The sequence below is a fragment of the Anguilla anguilla genome, chromosome 11 (assembly GCF_013347855.1).
Source record: "Anguilla anguilla isolate fAngAng1 chromosome 11, fAngAng1.pri, whole genome shotgun sequence".
Classification (NCBI taxonomy): Eukaryota; Metazoa; Chordata; class Actinopteri; order Anguilliformes; family Anguillidae; genus Anguilla; species Anguilla anguilla.
The window spans coordinates 17,427,370-17,446,246 of record NC_049211.1 but is presented as its reverse complement, the minus strand read 5'-3'; the positions used below and the strand labels follow the sequence as shown (position 1 = coordinate 17,446,246).

Sequence of the window (18,877 nt, the reverse complement as noted above, 5' to 3'; positions counted from 1 at the left end):
TTAACAATGAAGTTTGAAAAACAGGAGGGGAAAATGCATTGCATTGCATTGCAGAATATTGCATTGCAATAGAAGAGCATTAATTGTGAAAAGAGAACATTATAGGCAAAATTAAGCTATAGCCAAGCAGCTACACCAAGGTCTACTCTCCCCATACTCTAGCTGCATTGAGCTGGGCTGTCCTCACCATCAACTATCCACAGAACCGGCATGGGACTTTGCATGGGCAAATAGACCTTCTGACTTCGTAAAAGTGACAAACTTGAATCCTATATTGCCTACACCTTTAGACAACAGAGGAGAAAATGGTTCGTTTTGCAACGGCAGCACCATTAAAAAAATTTTTTAAAAACCCACAAGAACTGAGATGGTAGATATGCCCACAAAAACAATCTGTGCCGTTGTAAGCCCAGTGTGAGACGATCACAAGAATATGTAGAAACACCACACCCCACTTTCCCACCATCCAGTTACACAACACAACACAAATACCACATTGATCATACACTACGCATGTGTACAAAACTCAATTCTTTTATTAAAGTCCTATCTTTTTTAACTTTGTATTTATATATAAAAGTTCTAATACCATTGGCCTGAAACTATGACAGATGACAATAAAACCCCTCTGGCTGACCATTGCTTTTCAAGTCCTTTCAAAGACTGGGCAGCCTTGCATTCCTATACCGACGTTAAATGATTTAACATTATTCATCAAAAACCACTGGTTCATCCGAGAAAAATATTAACAAAATAACAAAACTGAAAACAAAAAAACAAAACATCCCCACAGTGCAAGTTTTTTTAGGGGCTCCGAAATCCACCGACACAGAAATCACAGAGACAAATAAATAAGAGAAGACATTTGTGATCACAAAACATTAGAATTCAGATTGAGAGCTGTGTTCCTTTGTAGTACAGTCACGTAGTTGTTCACTCCATTATGAAGAGGGTTGTGCAGACAGGAGTTGGAGTAACGACTTGTATGCTGTGACCACTGGTACAGCATACCTCAGGAACAAGGCTGTGCGTGTGCTTCTGTGTGTTATATGAGTATTTGTGTTCGGGGGTGTGTGTGTGTGTGTGTGTTAGTCCCACCAGCGCTACTCATCTGTGTTTGCCAATCCAGGCACCATAGCGCCAATATTTCAGCTGAAGGAACAACCACAGACAGACAAACAGACAGACAGACACACATGCACGCCCACAGGTGCATGTCAACCTGCATTGCAAGCAAGTTTTGAAATCATGATTTTAGGATCATTTTTGTATAGCATTATGATTACTTTCTCATCCTTCCAAGCCTTAAATACATATTTACACAGATCAGCTAAATGTGTAAACAAGCGCAAAGTACTTCTCTTTCTGTGATTCTGTGGAGCGCACACACTCATTTGCTCGCCCTCTACTTGCAACCGCCCGTTTTGGCCCCGTTTCCCCAGGAGGACAGCTTTGCACTACAGATTACGCTGAAGCCGAAGGGCCGGAAGGCTCAGAGCACGACAGGCGACAGACTGGCCGTTCCTCCCGTGCCAGGCCAGCTGTGCCGCGTGCGGGCGAGTGTGCGTGCGTGTGTCAGTGTGTGCGCGTGCGTGGACAGCAGGCGTGCGCGCTCAGTCCGTGTCGCTGCTGTCGCTGCTCTGCTCCCCTTGCACCTTGCTGCGGTGCTGCATGGCCCGGTGGTAGGCCACCTGCACCGACTTGCGGATGTTGGACTTCCGGCCCTCCAGCATCTTCTCCTTGTCCAGCTCCGGCTCCACCCCCAGCGGGACCAGCTTGGATCGGGGCAGCCACTGCCTGCACACAAGCACGCACACAAGAGGCCTCAGGTAAAACACCACAGAGCAGTCACACTCACTGCACGCACACAAGAAGCCTCAGATAAAACACCACAGAGAAGACACACTCACTGCACGCACACAAGAAGCCTCAGATAAAACACCACAGAGAAGACACACTCACTGCACGCACACAAGAAGCCTCAGATAAAACACCACAGAGAAGACACACTCACTGCACGCACACAAGAAGCCTTAGGTAAAACACCACAGAGAAGACACACTCACTGCACGCACACAAGAAGCCTCAGATAAAACACCACAGAGAAGTCACACTCATTGCACGCACACAAGAAGCCTCAGATAAAACACCACAGAGAAGACACACTCACTGCACACACACAAGAAGCCTCAGATAAAACACCACACAAGAGTCCAGCTCTCTGTGTAGGAACAAAAACTAAATTTGGCAGAAGAAAATGGGTTCAAAGATTACGTGACATTCATAAAAGTCCTTTTTGCCAAATTCATATAAAATGCTTGATTGGAGCATCTAAATTCAAGATAAAAATAATTAAATCCCAAAGCACCGTGACAAATATGATCAAAAGCACAGGTTGGCAGATAAGGACAAGCGAAAACAAAATAAATAAATAAATAAATAAATATCACTAGAACTACTGACCAACATATCCTGACTCTTCTCAATTACATTATTATTATTATTATTATTATTATTAGATTATTAAGTGAACAGGCTTGTCACGTGCAACATGCAGAAGGAGATCACACAGCACAATACCAATGGCAAATAAAGTACTAGCTGTTGAAAACAGTACAACTGCTGTCGTGATGATGATGGTGCATTTTTATTATCCCCAAAGGGAAATTCTTAACCTGCCATATGGCTGCCAGTTCACAAAGCCATACAGGCCGCAATACAAGACACAATTCTCGTAAATGTTGCAACACCCCCTCATGTACATAGAGACAAAATAATCACGTCCTGCTCATAAGTGCTAGACTGACAGCTACAAAGGATTTCTGAGCACACTTTGATCAGAGCTGTGGCGCTCTGTACCGCCTACCTGAAGGCAGCATGTCTGCTGTGTAGGGTGTGTGTGACCTCGTCTCCTAGCAACACAGCTGTGACATCCCCTCCAAGCTACACAGGTCTCAGATGTAGATGTCATGGAATTAAGATATACCTCAGCAATATTGTTGGCCTTGTTGACGATTTAACTTATTTTTTTGTTACCCACTGATAAACCCTGAACCGTGTGACACTTTCTACAGATGAGCGGAAAAATAGGATTATAGAATTGAAAACCACAGCTCCGTACTTTTACTGTCCTAAACCCAAACTGTGAGCAGTCCGTTGACTATTATTGAAATACACATGCAGCTACATTGCATAAAGGATCTTTTTGATTTTTCTGGCCATTTAAGTGAAAGGTTAATGTTCAGACACCCAACTGCATGGTTGTCAAGGAAATCCAGTTTATAAATGAAAAAAGATAATTATTTCTTTCCTTCAGCCACGAGGAAATGTCAAGACTGAGGTGACAAGATCTTGGAGGCAAGAACTTCATGTTCAGTTTTAATGAATCAAACGTTTTTCCATCTATGAACATGTCAAGGGTCCATGGATCCAGCTGAAAAGCTTGTATTGTACACTGCGCAGAAATGGCACATTTCCAGATTAACGCAAAGAGAAGGATCAAGGGAAATAAGGAAATTTAATTTTTGCAATGCAAGTCATTTCATTCAGCACTGATTTAGCAGAATAAGTTCTGAATAAATTCTTCTGTATTTGAGAGATGTGGCTGGAATGAATGGTACTTCATGAAGTTCCTGAAAACGGAACTAATGGAAAAGTTAAGTTTGCTGAATGTTTCACACACAGCATCTAGACAATGCGACAAAACTAAGTTTTTCAGTGAAGCAGGAAATGCAGTTACATCAATGCACTCCCTTCAGATTTCACCTTAGCTGTACTGCAAACTCTGTTTTAGAACTGGAGTTGGGCTTTAAAAACATAAATCAAAGTTAAATTTTTCTATTTGAATGTCAAGAAAATGAATATTTCAAAGATTTCATGGTTTATTCCTCCAAAACATAAAAAAATTAAAATAGATAGTATCATACTCAATTACTGCAAATTAATTCCTGTCCATTTAGTCTTCTAGAACCTTTCATTACAATCATTACAATTCTGTAATTACAGTTGTTTCGTGACTTTTTCAATGTATTATAAATATTTCGTTTTAATAATTGGCCCTTTGAACAACTGTTTTTACTGGTTTTACAAAATGTACCACCCAACTTCTCTACAATACAGAAAATGCACACATCCTCTTCAAACAGTGGGGGGGTAAAGTGTGTCTGCGCCACAGTTTTTGCTACATCGATGAAAGACGAGACATTTTCCACTTTACACGTTCTCTACTTGTCTGCGGCCTGTCAGCCATGACCCACTTCTGTTTCTCTGCAATGTCAACTACCTTGTGACCTCGTTTTATATGCATACGTGCTGCCAACAGCCATCTGAATAACACACTATTTAATTTTTAACTTCAGTTGCCATAAGCTGCGTATCCTTCAGCATAACAGTAATTAAGATCCAAAATTTTGTTTTGTCAGGACTTCCAACCCCACCTCACACTACAGTGCAAGTAGCCAGTATGTTCATGGAGCACATGCATTCAGTACATTGACTAAAATTGGTCTTACAGAGACAAAACATTTTTTTAAACCAACTGGCACTTTTAGAAAGCTCATTTTTTTTCAGTTGAAAAACATATTAAATACATTAACTACACATGTTCTGGACAGACATTTGGAAAACATACCCTGCAGTGCGTAATTGGACAGTGACACCTTTAAAAAAAAAAAAAAAATTTGGCTCTATACTCCAGCACATTTGAAATGAAATGGTGAATATTAGGTTGAAGTGCAGACAGTGAACTTAAAGGGTATTCACATCCATATCTAGTGATCAATGTAGAAATTACTTTTATACATAGACCCCCTAATTTTAAGGGACCAAAAGTAATGGGACACAATAACACAATTAGGAATGAAGTCGTCACATTTAGTATGTTTGAAAATCCATTCGATGAATGTCTGAAAGCTGCAACCCATGGACATCACCAGATGCTAGATAGTATCCCTGTTGATGCTCTGCTAGGCCTGTATTGCAGCAGTCTTCAATTACTGTTTTTCGTTTGGTGGGGGGGGGGCAGAGATTTTTGCCTTTAGTCTTGTCTTCAGCAAGCTAAACGCCTGTTCAGTTCAATTCGGGTTGGATGATTGGCTTGGCCATCAAGAACATTCCACTTTTTGTCCCCTGAAAGAATCCTTGGTTGCTTTGGTTGCTTTAGTAGTATGTTTGGGGTCACTGTCCTGCCGCAATTGATGCACCGTCCAATGAGTTTTGAGGAATTTGGTTGTATCTGAGCAGATAAGATGCTTTGGTACACTTTAGAATTAAACCTGCAGCAGCAGTCACATCATAGGAAGACTAGTGAGCCAGTTCCAGTGGCAGACATTCATGCCTGGATCATTAGGGATGAGGGACTGTGAGCAGTTTCTTTCTCCACACTTTTCTCTTTCCATCACTTTGGTACAGGTTAATACCAGTCTCATTTTTCCATAAGACTGTGTTCCAGAACACAGTCTTATGCTACAGCTTTTCAAAATACTTTTTAGCAAACTCTAACCTTCTCGGTCTGAGGCTTATCAGTGATTTGCATCTTGTGGTTAACCCTCCGAAATTATGCAGGTGGAGTCTTTTTATTTTAACCTTTGACAATTCTATGCCAACATCCTGGAGTGTTCTTGATCTGTTCAACAGTTGAAAAGGGGTTTTTCTTCACAACTGACTGCATTCTTTGGTCATCCACTACAGTGGTCTTCCGTGGTCGAGCAGGTCATTTGCTATTGCTGAGCTTACCAGTGCGTTCTTGCTTCCTTACAGTGTATCAAACTGTTGATTTTTGACACACCCAATGTTTTGGCTGTGTCTCTGATCAATTTATTCAGATGTTCCAGCCTCATGATGGCCTCCTTTACTGGCATTCACACTTATTTGGTCCTCACGTTGAGAAACAGTGACACACTGTTTCTCTAGACCTTTTTTTAAACTTCTGTATGCATGAAATGATGATGAAAAGACACAGCTGGCCAAGAAACAGATGAGCAGCCAATTGTCCAATTACTTTTGCTCCCCTAAAACGGGGGGCCATGTATAAAAAGGGCTATAATTATTACACTATCAACCGACATTGATGTAAATACCGGTTGACATAATAAGGTTGACAGTCCGCATTTTAACCTCATTCATTGTTTTATGTCAAATCCAATGTGCTGGAGTACAGAGCTAAAACAATGAAAACTGTGTCACAGTCCAAATACGTGTGCACTGCCCTGTATGTGCTTGTAGGTATTTTATACTGTACAAACAGTAGGCAATATAGCCACGGTCAATAGCTATTGATATACAGGCTCACATAAAATAAAAACGAATAACCAATGAAAAAACAAATGCAGCTTTATGCATAGTGCTCAACTATAGCAAGAAAAAAGGTTTTTTCATGCGTTCACCACAAATGTGTTTTGAACATTTACTGCGCACGTCCGCAGTTGTTTTTGTTACTGCTTGTGACCTGCCTTTGCTTCCTCTTGCCTCATGCCCTGGTTAACTCAAAGGAAATTCTTTTGAAAGTGGATAAGCTAAGCTTTTCACAGAAGTCAGTTATGAAGGGAAGTCTGCATTTCAAAAGCCAGTAACGACTGATGAGGGATACGAAGTGGGACGATGCCCAGAATGGGGTGGAATTAGTTTAAAGTGACTGAGCCTCTTTTCAGTCCTAAAAACAAAGAACCAGATGTAGGAGATTTTGGGTACGTAGTAAAGTGACATCCAGTTAAGAAGTCATTTCACATGCACTGCTATGACGCACATGACTTGGCAGAAAAGGCATAATTAAGCACCTTTCATCCTAACTAAACTAGTCTCCTAATCAGGAGAGACTACAAGTGATTCAAGGACGTCAAATACAAATATATAGGAAAAGTAATAAACAGACCACAAGTGGAGAAGTCATGTAAAATTTGAATGTAAATGTTAAACGGAGAGCTCTGGCAGTCCTGGTGAGGGCTGGAAGGCTGTGAAATTGCCATGAACAGAGCTACACAGGTATGTGAAAGGCAGGTAGGCAGTAAAGTGAAAGATGCGGAGAGAGACTGACCAGGTCCTCTTGTTGTCGAAGAAAAGCACCAAGAAGAGGTGTTCCCTGGCCTCTTGGGTCATTTGCTCCCCCAACTTCAGCACATCAACCGGGGGCACAGGGATGGGCACGCCCCGGTGAAACACCCCCTCACGGGGCATCTTGGGGTCAATGATCTGTGGATGAGGGGGTCAAAAGTGAGAGGATGCAGACACAGGCAAAGGAAAAGACACAAGGTGAGAAAGAGAAACACTGTGAGGAAGTTCTGCTGCCCCCTAGTGGTGGTCATGTATGATTTGGAGTGCTTCAGCGCGTGAGAAGGTGAGCGCTACGGGGGTGTGCTTGCACATGCGTGGGTATGACAGTATGGATTTTAGGTCTCTCTTACCAGAGCTGGGTATGATGGATAGCCTCGACACTTGGCCCAGACCAGATCTAGTGCATCCAGTGATGCGTAGTCTTCTGGGCTCATCCAGCACCCAGACCTTCCCCGGCCCCGCACCACTGAAACACACACCAGCAACACTTAAGCACACATGAACAGCTCTGCATTCACTTCTTCCCTCTACCACCAGCCCCAGCCATGTCCCCTAACACTAGCAGCTACTACTCAAAAAGTACCGATAAGTGTATCGATAGAGTACCAAACTGATAAGCAGAATTAATTAGAGTAGCAGTATCGATAAAATCTTAACGATACCCATCCCTATGCCAGGGGTACATAAGGTTCATAAGGCTTGTAAAACGTCAGAGCCTGTGGCGATTGCAGTTACTTCTGTGAGAAATCCTGATAAGTGCATAGTACAGCTACGGGTTATGCTGTGCTAACCTGTACCCCATGTCTGTTTGTTTGAAACATCAGTTCTGGTGGAAGGGCTTACTGTGCGACACGCCTCGCCCCCCACCCACAGAGTAGGACTCGTTCTCCGTCCCCGACGTCTCCTCGCTGCTGTCCTCCGGGAAGGTGGAGCGGGAGAAGGACGGCTTGCCCCGGCCCTGCTTGGACGGAGTGGTGCTGGGGGGACAGAGAGGAGGAGTGGGCTCAGACCCCCGGGCAGGGCGGTGCGGTGCAGACCCGCGGGGCCGGGCTGGGGCGGCCGTGCTCACCTGGTGCGGTCCGAGGCGGCGCTGCTGCTGCTGGTGGTGGAGGACTCCGAGTCGGAGCTGGAGCGCGGCAGGCTGCGCTCGTTGCGGTACACGCGGAAGCTCTCCGTCACCGGCTGGCTGCCCCCGTCAAAGCCGTTACTGGGGAGGCCTGAGGGGCAGGGGAACCGTCAGCGGCTGGGGGAGGAAGAGCCCACGAGCGTGGCTGTGTGTGTGTGTGTGTGTGTGTGTGCGTGCGTGTGCGTGTGTGTGTGTGTGTGTGCGTGTGCGTGCCGTTCAGTGTGGCTCTCTCACCCAGGAGGAGGTCGTCGTTGTCGCTGTCGCTCTCGGAGCTGGAGCTGGTTCGAGGGCTGCGGGGTCTCTTTCTCTGCCGGGAGGAGAGGAGGGGTAGCTGGGGGGGCCCGATGGGACTGGGGCTCACACCGGGACCTCCCTGGGAAGCGTCCCGGTTCTTGGGGGGCCGGCCAGGCCTCTTGGGGGGTCCAGCTGCTTTGGGGTTCTTCTTGGAGAAGAGTACAGAGGTTCTACGCCCCACCTCCGGAGCAAGGGCAGAGGAGGAAGCACTCAGGTCTGGACGGAGGGGAGGGGACAAAGAGAGAGAGAGAAGGAGAGAGAGATAGAGGGGAAGGTGCGTGTTATACACAAATGCACAAAGTCAAGTGTGTAGATATATTGCTGCTCGTATGCAGTGCTGAGTGCTTATCGATTCGGGCCAATTACAGACACACAGGTCTTCCATATGATCAGTCTCACCTTTGCTGCTGATCTCATGGCTGCTGCTCTCTCCCCCCTCGTCGTGGCGTGGGGTGCAGGACGGGTGGTGGTGGGGCGCAGAGGTCCCGCGCTCCCCGCTGCCTCCGGGGTCACGGGTGCCAGGGGCGCTCCCCACTTCGCGCTGGTGCGCCAGCTTGCGCTTGATGACCGTCATCTCCTTGCGCAGGGCCTTGGCGCGCCGGGACCGGCCAATGCTGTGCTTTCCTGCACTGACCTCATCAAAGCGCGCCTGCAGCACGCGCAGCTGCTCCTCCAGCGGGAGGCGCCGGCGATTCTCTGGCAAAAACAGATCTATGAGAAGAAAGAGGAAGCGGGGGAGAGAAGGGAAATGGGGATGGGGGGAGAGAGAGAGAGCGCAAGTGGGAGGATGAAAGAGGGTGAGGGTGTGACAGAGAGAGAGAAAGGGGAGGAGAGACAGAGAGGGCCATATCAGGTGAGGTAAGTTAGGAGGAAGTCAGCCAGTGTTTAAACACAGGAAGTCCACAACCATCTTAAAGTCAATTGAAAGGAGACAGGTGAAGTAAGAGGGAGGAAAAATGGAAAGAAAAATGGGAGACAATGTTAGGGACAGACTGAAGGAGAGAGATGAGCAGGAAGGTTCTGTGGTTTAGTCTGGCACACAGACACACTCACCATCCTCCGTGGAGGTTGGTGGCCTCTCTCTCTCCCTGTCCCTCTCTCTGTCTCTCTCCCTGTCCCTGTCCCTTTCCCGTTCGCGGGGCGCCTCGGTGCTGGGCTCCCGGGGCAGATGCATGCCCGTGTCATAGTCGAAGCCAATTCTCTCGGCCTGGCGGCGGGCCTGCCGGAGCACAGCGCCCCCTGTCTCCCGGAGGCGTAGTGCAGCTCGGTAGAACACTGTGTCCTTGGCATTGTACTTGAGGCAGTTGTTCACTATAAGGCCAAAGTCGGCTTCAAATGCCTCAAAGCTGAGGTAGCGGTGGGATTCCAGGCAGTTCCACATGGTCTGGAAGTCCATAGGCCGCTCAATGTGGTCCAAGTAGTCTGGGACCTACGTGATGTTAATAACAACATCAGTAACAACAACAACGATGATGATGATAATAACAACAACAATAATAACAAAGCCTAATTAATCCATGTTCAATGTTTTATGTAATCTCCCTTCATAACTAAAAGAATAGCTGTTACACTCAGAAAACTTTTTTTGTATTGTCAGGTCAAAAGTCTAAAACATCAATGGGTCACAGAGTGCCCCCTCAGTAGAGCACCTGTGCAACGTGGCTCTGTACGGTATGACTCATCTTGTCAGTTGCATTATCACAAAGTAAGTACTTCAACACAATGGACCCTCACTGACTTTTTTTCCCTGAACTGGAATTATCTCCCAGTTAGAACAGGTCTGTGACCGACCGCTGTTAGTAATACAAGTAATGCCGCATATGAAATGGTTATTTCTGAATAAAAGTAAAGAGTATTCTAGAGTTTACTCTTAATCATTAAAAGTTAAGCAGACATCAAATTTTGTACACGACAGCCTACAAACATATAGGCAACTGAAAAAAGCTGAGCAATGACATCAGGATGAGATCATCAGTACCTCGGCCAATGGGACGGGCTCAGTGAAGAAGTGGCTGGTGTCTCTGTCCTGCAGCTGCTCCAGGGTGCTGCGCAGCAGGATGAGGAATGGCGTCAGCTGCATCTCCAGAGCCAGCTGCTGCACCTTGATCTGTGCAGATTAAACAGTTTTACAGTGCAATCCACAAACTCTGCTCTGGGCAGGAAGTACAGTCATTCACAGCATACTACATAGTAGGATTCATCTTGGCCTGCAGACAATGAACAGAACAAACTAGCTTGTACTAGAGAGTGATGGTCAGGTTAGAACGTTCACAGAGCAACTAAGCATGTGATAAATGTAAAGATACCAAAGTTTCAATGCATCTTTTCACCGAGATACTTTGTTGTATACTGTAGGTACCTGGACTCATGGGAACCTTAACAATCAGTTTTTAAGAAAGTAACAGTATTCTTGTGGGCTGCCCAGATTGTGACACCAGGAGATGTTACTACATCTGCATTGGTTCTTTTTGCCAGATGTTTTGCCATACCAATGAAAATGGTTGGTTGTCAATTGTGACTCAAGATACACATTTGGTGTTAATGTGAAGAAAGCTAAAACTGATATCTTTGGTGGTAGCTACTATAGACGTTTCCCTGGCGAAGGACATGCAGTCCTACCGTCTCCCTCTTGAGTTTTTCCCTCTTACGGATCAGCTCCACCAGCAGCCTGGCTCTCTCCAGATCGTGCCGGAGCCTCTGCCAGGCCTTCAGCTGCTCCTTAAGGGCTGCATGCTTCTCCTCGCTGTCCCTCTGTCCACACACACACAGACACAGCTATATGTAAACAGTGGCTGTACAGTGTGCGTGTGAACAGTGGCAGCACGAGCAGTCTCCGTGCACATGAAGCCGTTTCGACTCGACACTTACAGTGGGGACTTGCTCTGCATTGCGCTGCGACTGCAGGTGGGTTTGCAAACGGCGTAGCAAAGGGACTCCATTACGGCTCTGCCTCTTCAGGGTCCAGTAGCTGTGCAACCGCTGCATGAACTGGCTCTTTCTCTGGACTGTTAGGCGACTGGTGATCTTGCTAAGCCTAAAAAGATCAAGCAATGTTCATATTGAATCTGTTGGGGGTGCAAAATGTAAGTTTTGACACTGGAAAGAAGAAAAAGCTGGTCATAACCATAACATGTTGGTGGTGGTGTGTGTGTGTACCAGTGCTGTACCTGTGTGGGGGTATGCAGGGCACCGACACAACAGGGGCCGCTGCCCTTTTCTCTGCTAAGATCTTGCGGGCCCTCTTCATTTTGAGGCGGGACTTGGCCTTGGCCCGCTTCACCCGCTCTGAGCTCCACCCTTTGGAGTCCTCGTCATGGGGCCCCGGCTCGTCCTCTTCCTCTGGCTCCCCCTCGCTGTGGGAGGAGTTCAGGCTGGCTCCGCCCATGCCTCCCATGGGTCGCATGGAGCCGGGCGGAGTGTGGATGTCGCAGTAGGCCGTTTTGCGCACGCTGAAGGAGGTCCCGTTGGCACCGGTCTCCCTCACCGGCTCCATCTTCATGTACAGCCCTGCCTGCTGGGCACAGGTCACATGGAAGGCCGTGTAGCAGTTGGCTTTGTGGCACTGGATGCAGGCCCCGGAGCCGCGCTGCTTGCAGATGTAGCAGGTGAGCTTCCAGCGTGCCGGGGGGATGTGCTCGATACTGTCGATGGGCTCCAGGAACACCGTGTTTGCGAAACAGACCTGCGGAGGGGCAAATGATTAGTGTCCCAATATTCCCCACCAAGAACATCCCCAGATTTCAAACCTTTTATCCTGTTCCCCAGTCTCCTAATTCTGCAGTCTTCCAGTCCTGATGTGCATTACCTTTACTTGCAGAAATGTCACCAACAATCATGAGCCCCTTTCAGACAGCGAATACCGCATCTGAGCCGCCTCTGATGCGGTAACAGGTTCCCTTTCCCACAGAATTTGTAATGCGGTATTCAAGCCGTCTTTACCTTTCACACACAGTAGAACTCAACTCTCCTGAATGAATTGTTTACGTTCCGTTACCACACTAACACACTTGATGTAGTCCCAAAGCTATAGTGTTACTTGTTATTTATTTTCATTGCAATCTTCTTGTAATTTCCAGCAAAACAATAAAACAAACAAACAAACATGTTACATTTTGAAGTGCAAGTGGTCGCATTTTTTATGTTATTCGTTTTCGCGTTCTCATGCATATAAAATGTAACTATCTGCTATGTCTGTGTGCGCTACAAAGCGCTTCTTTGTGGGTCCAGGTATTTCCTCTGTATGCCATTTTTTCGGTTGAGAGATAGGTGCGTGTGAAGGCAGACCTGTAACGTAATTCGAACGCTGCCCAGATAGCAGTCGTCGATGTTGCTTTCAGTTCCCACAGGAGAAATGCGGTAGTCGAGGTGCCTCGAAAACACCAGGAGAGGCATTTCCGATGCGGTATTTTAAAAGCCGTCGCAATGTGTTCACACAGACATAAGTGCAGTATCAAGCCGTCTCGAAAACTCCTTTTTTTCTTCTGTGTGAAAGGGGTAATATAGTGCGTGTGTCTTTACCAGCCTTACGGGGAGCTTCGTCTGGAGAAAGAGACTTATGAATTTACAAGGTTTGCGGACTGCTTGCCTTATTACCTTCTAAAATTTTAATCTGCAAAATGATCACACACATGCAAGCTCTTTCCATAACATCATGAAGATTTGTATACACTACTACTGTCTGCATATTTGGCGCGAAACCCCCTCCTGTTGTGCGTTTCTCAGTGTCAGCCGGCCCCTCCTCACCTCTGGAATCCACAGGGCGCACACTACATGGGCCCAGCGAGCGTCGTCCGTCTGCTTGAAGGCTCCGCCCTTGTTGGGGCAGAGGGCGCAGTCGACAGCCCGCGAGGGCGACTGCAGGCAGCGGCGGCACAGCCACTGGCCCTCGGGGATGTAGGGCACGCCGTAGCACTCCTGATGCACCGCCAGGTTGCACATGTCGCAGAAGAGGATGACGTTGCTGTTCTGGCACTCTCCGTCGTTGCAGATGCAGCACACGGCATCCTCGTCGATCAGAGAGCTGGGGTCCGCCTGGGTGGGATGGGAGGACTGCATGTAAAGGCGGACTCTGGTGTAGCTAATTAACATGCCTTTCGCTATAATAGTAAATTCTTATTCATGGCATCATGAAGTGGATCAAATAAAGTGAAATCATTAAAGGAATTTTCAACACATACGCATTACAAAGAGCCAGTCAGACTCTTGAGTACCTACTACCTTGGTAACTTGCACAAACTCTGCTCGCTTCAACCACATACACACAACTAGAATTTGTAACTTGCAAGGTGGACCCCTGTCTTAAGGGTAGGCGCACACCTTGTTGTGGCTCTCAAAGTAGGACTCTTTCTCCAGTCTATCCATTAGGTATTCAAAGACGTTCTGGGGGATGGGGGCCACTCCATCGCTACGCCGCTTGTCGTTCATGATGTCCAGCCAGATGTAGTCTTCCTCATCAATGTCGTACTCGACCTCTTCATCCAGCTCTTCCACCGATTTGTCAATGTACCTGACAGGAGGAGGTTGGGTTTTCCAGGTGTTAAAGGGAATGAAAAAGGCAGCAGAAAAACTACAAAGCAAACACATCAAACCTTTAGTCTAGTTGCAGTCCTGCACATGAATTCCTAGAGATATCTTGTGAAGAGGTACTTATGACACAGGGGCTGCTCAAAAGCAAGGAAATCGAGTAGGCCAAAATCTTACTTTTACGCCTATCATTGCTCTCCATCTGATGCCATTTCTTTTGTTTGAGTAACAGTCAATATCAGTATTTGACTTGGTTTCTTAATTTCATATGCTGTGGTAGTCAATCATTTCTCTTCACGTCTCAAAACCGAGCAGCACAAAATACATCAAACGTTTGCTCTGTGCCCCAAACGCATGCCAAAGTTAAGGTCAGTTAGCATGTGTAAATTATGCAGCTTATAAACTTTTAAATGTCAAGTTTTTTTGTTAGCAGAGCTGGCATGATAGTGTAGTATGTGCATGCAGCCACATGATTTACCTGATAAGCCAAGTCACTTTTTCCATTTATATTGAGCAGACATTTCCAGAGTGACTTACGCAGATTACTTGTTTCAACCAAATACATTTAAACAGCCGATATTTTACTGAAACGATACAGGCCAAGCACCTTTCTCAAGGGCACAACAGAAGCACATCGACAGGAAATAAAACCTACAACCTTTGATGTGCAATGCCAACTATTATACTTCACTACAGTGAAATTTTACTATAATTGAAAAAGAATTATCTGCCAGTGGGTACAGGTTATTCAGGTAAAACACACACTTGTCGATCAAGGGGTGGAAAAAAAGGTTGAAAAGCGACGACTGTTTAGCATTAAATTTTAGTATCCTTGGTTTCCAGATCATGGGCCACCATTGTGGTCAGGAAATTATGAGTAGCGCTTTGAGCCATTTCCTTGCTAGTGTACATAAAATTCTGACATTTTACATATTTAAAATTTTCTCAACATAAAAATATATTAGTTCAATGTTATGTTTTGATCAGCCTAATTTGTTTAATTTTACTATATTTAAGCATACCATTTTAGCTAAACAAGTCATTACAGTTTCTCCTTTGGACTGCCCCTATCCACAACCATAAAAGAGATTATTCGAATATAAAACCATTTCGAAGGGCATCACACCACATGGGGGAGGGAAACTGAAATATGGTGAGGTGTATAGAGAGCTGTGTGTAAGGCTCAAGTAATGATATATGTGTACACGTTTATCAATCAACATACTACACTAAAACATGGTCTGAAATGTGCATGGAGAGGACAGAGCTAACCTGTAATAAGAAGAAGGCCGTGGAGGGGCGTCTGGCCTCTCCTGGTCCAGCTCACGGAACACCACCTCAGGCAGCTTGATGGCAGGTCCAGGAGGGGCGCTGTGGGTGTGATGATGAGCTGATCCACTTTCTTTCTTCTTCTCTTTGCTCTTGTGCTTTCCCGACTTTGGTGTGGTGGTGCCTTTGCCTCCATTGGTAGCAGGGGTGTCCGGTCTGTCCTTGTTACCATTGCCGCCTGCCTCACTACCTCCCCCACTTTCCCCTCCGTTACAGCCTCCACCTCCACCCCCCACCCCCGAGGGAGGGTCCTCCCCACTGCTCTCATCCTCTGACACCACATCCAAGTTTTCAAAGATGCTAATGCGATGGATTTTCCCCTGGATCTCAAGCTCCACCATTCGCTGGGCCTGAGCATAAGTCATGGTTTCCCGGCCAGGGGAGTGAGATCGCTCCGAGCGCTCCGGGCTTCCAGAGGTCATGCCCTTGGCAACGCCCCCTAGGCCCCCACCTTTTCCACCGCCGCCACCTCCATCCCCATCATCTGTTCCTCCCCCCTGAACTCGGGGTGGGCGGCCCTTTCGTTTACGCTGGGGGGTGCCCTGAGCTGGGGGTGGGTTGTCATGGTCGTAGTGGTACAGGTGATATTCAATGCCGCTGTAGCTCTTGTAAACCTTGCGGCAGCTTTCCACGGGGCACTCGTACGGGGGCTTGGTCGCCCGCAGGTTGTGGCAGAAGGTCTTGACATCAAAATCCAGTCCCATTGCACCAACACTGCTGCTGGGACAGAGGCTTCAGCTTACATATGTGAAATACACACAGACAGACAGAAAGAGAGATTATTTGGGGGCTCAAAGATGGCGAAACATCCAGACGTACACTTCTTAAAGTTTGCACAGCATGGCTTTAATGGAAATAAACAAACATTACATAAATATTGACTGATTAAGGATGGACTAAGCCAATGTACTTCCAATCTGAACACCCACACTTTCAAGCACTGCACAGGCTCAATAATGAAATCTAAAAATAAATTTAAAAAACTATTTTGAGGTGCTTTATATAATGTACTCGCTGAGGGCATAGTTTGCGTATACATTTTAATTACGAATAAGGGCTAATTAGACCACGTGCACTGCATATTTAAAACATACTGTCATTATTTAACTTTAATAGCTACCGCCAGTGAGGCAGTGTGACAAGGGCTGACTTCCCCAAAATGACAGGCGACACTGGTTTGATAAAAAAAATGTAGCAAAGCCTAACTTCACTGTTCTATAGGTATTATAACCAACAGGTGGCGCGAGGCTACATGTCTGTCTAGTTCACCATGACAACAATAGTAACGTCTTGTAATTTACAAACAATCACATTCCATTGCTAAAACAAACCGTTCAAAAAAGCAATACTAAAGCGCTTTATTAATAACTTAATGTTTACACAATACTGGACAAATTCAGTATCTAACATATAAGCTAACAATGTAAAAACTAATTAGCCAGGCCTAATTAATTTATGGTCATGCTAAAACTCATTTTGTGGCAAGCTAACATTAGCTAGCAATGAAGCATGATTGAAAGAATAACATATTAGACGAAGTTACTTTCAAATGAATGCAAAATAAAATATGAACGAAATTCCAAGCAAAAAAACATAATAATAACATTTTTTTTAACTTACCGGCTTCAACCAGTTTGACAACTGGGGTTTCTCACACACGTGGAATCATTATTTTTCAAAATGACCTTACGGTGGTACCTTCAGAGATGATGTAGTTACTCCAAATCCAATAAGATGAGTTCAGTACGTTTGTCGTTGGTCCAAATTATTCGTTTCCCTTTTCTTCTAAGACAGCTAACTTGGCTAGCTATTAACATATAGTATAATTAAAAATTTGTTGACACAAATATCTTACAAAACATTTGAAAATGACATAGCAGTTGTGCTGTTTCTCCTAGGGGGACTGCTTGTTGATAAAAGCAGTTAACGTTAGACCGCTCGATGGGAGTTCGCTTGCTATAGACTAGTCAATATTCAACAAGAATAACGTTAGCCACCACGGATTATCCGTTTCGTGTTGGCCTCGAATCCACACACAGTCGTTTCCCCCACTTCACATGTCCAAGACTTCTCCACTTGACATCCCATTTATTAACTGCACCGCGGGTCCCTGAAAACAAGAGGGAAAACGACTACTTAGTTGTAATAATTTTTATTTTATTTTTTTTAAATCGGTTAAATAAACGCAGTGGTTTATAGATACTGTTACCGATCTGGCGCGAGCACCGCAGCTAGATACAGTACCGACAAAAGGGAGGGCAGCTACATTGTTTTCCCTCTGCACTAATGCAGCACTCATCTCGAATTCCTGCTTGCAAGCTAGCTGGCTGACTAGTTAGATATTCACACAGTTACCTGGCGTAGAGCACACATCTTAAAGGTAAACATTTCTGAAAAATAAACCCATTGGAATTGAGGTTGTACATTGAAAACAGAAGTATATTTTAGAGCAATCTGGTTAAGTTGTTGGAGGACCACAAAAATGCTCGCCAAGATCATTTCTGCACCTTAGTAGTACTAGCTAGCTAACTATGATACATAAAATGTTTCATTACGCAACGGGTAGCCCAATACAGGAATGCAGCTTAAGTCAATAGCCAGTAATAAGCTATATGCTCACAAACACGTTTTGGTTTATTTCTACACAGACACAAGGCACACAAATGTATGAATTCAAAAAATACCACTTACTAGTCCTGGTTCATTCTGCTTGCATTGAAAAAAATCTAACACATGATCGCACGGCACAACTATATGCTTTTTAAGCAGGCTAGTGTCCCAAACTAAATTACAACAAATAAAGGAAACCCGGGACGAACTGTAATCCCAAAAATCAGAACGATTTCATTGTGATGAAAATAATACAGGAACTCCACGAACAAAAGGGAAGCCACCACTGCTTTACGCAATGAGCGCGTGCAGCACATTCGACAAACAGAAAAGGCTTATTTACTGCTGTCTCGCGTAAAAAACAAATATTTCAAAGGTGGTATATGATGGCTGTTACTGATTTCATTACAATACACTCTTGATTCTTGTTCAAACAAATCCATATTTGTTCATCCAATGCTCATATTTGCGTTTCTTCTATTATTTAAAAATAGTATCGAATCTGGTATTTAGTTTCACATTGTGAACGGATTCCTGATATAGGCCTATTCATGTGTTTAATTGTCATAAAAAAATAAAAGTGTATGCTATTCGGTAAATTATAACAATTTATACATGTTTGTACCCGCCCTGATATCTGTTGTTTCGCGTTCAGAGCGTTGACATTTTTATTACGTCGAATCTGCTAATGTGGATTTGGGCGATAGTGTGACGGGTGGTTTGCGGAATTGCGCCACAAATTTGAATACGAAGGGAGGTAGATTTTGTGTTCGCTGTGTCCTCTTGTGCAGAGAGGAGACTTTACACCGACTCAATTTAAACTTTGATCCGAACGGTCTGCGTCGTAGAGGAAATAGAGGTAGCAATGATAACAATTGCAAATACTATGTTGCACTTATTGTTAGTAGTTTTGCTTTGTTTCAGCTCACACAATGCTTCAGTGTTTCA

At 45.2% G+C, this 18,877-nt stretch overlaps 1 protein-coding gene across 1 annotated transcript; it reads right to left on the bottom strand.

Annotated features, from left to right (window-relative positions):
* Nucleotides 1-514: 514 nt before the first annotated feature.
* brpf1 (bromodomain and PHD finger containing, 1) lies at nucleotides 515-18,395 on the bottom strand. Its single transcript, XM_035382708.1, has 17 exons — nucleotides 18,011-18,395; nucleotides 16,940-17,429; nucleotides 15,263-16,057; nucleotides 13,784-13,973; nucleotides 13,211-13,498; nucleotides 11,635-12,149; nucleotides 11,336-11,501; nucleotides 11,087-11,218; nucleotides 10,446-10,574; nucleotides 9,521-9,896; nucleotides 8,867-9,178; nucleotides 8,408-8,683; nucleotides 8,117-8,264; nucleotides 7,891-8,024; nucleotides 7,398-7,513; nucleotides 7,031-7,185; nucleotides 515-1,797 (listed from the first exon to the last, which is right to left on the bottom strand). Exons 3-17 carry the CDS (start codon nucleotides 16,021-16,023, stop codon nucleotides 1,614-1,616), a joined length of 3,882 nt encoding a protein of 1,293 aa, XP_035238599.1. The 5' UTR covers nucleotides 16,024-16,057; nucleotides 16,940-17,429; nucleotides 18,011-18,395; the 3' UTR covers nucleotides 515-1,613.
* Nucleotides 18,396-18,877: the final 482 nt, after the last annotated feature.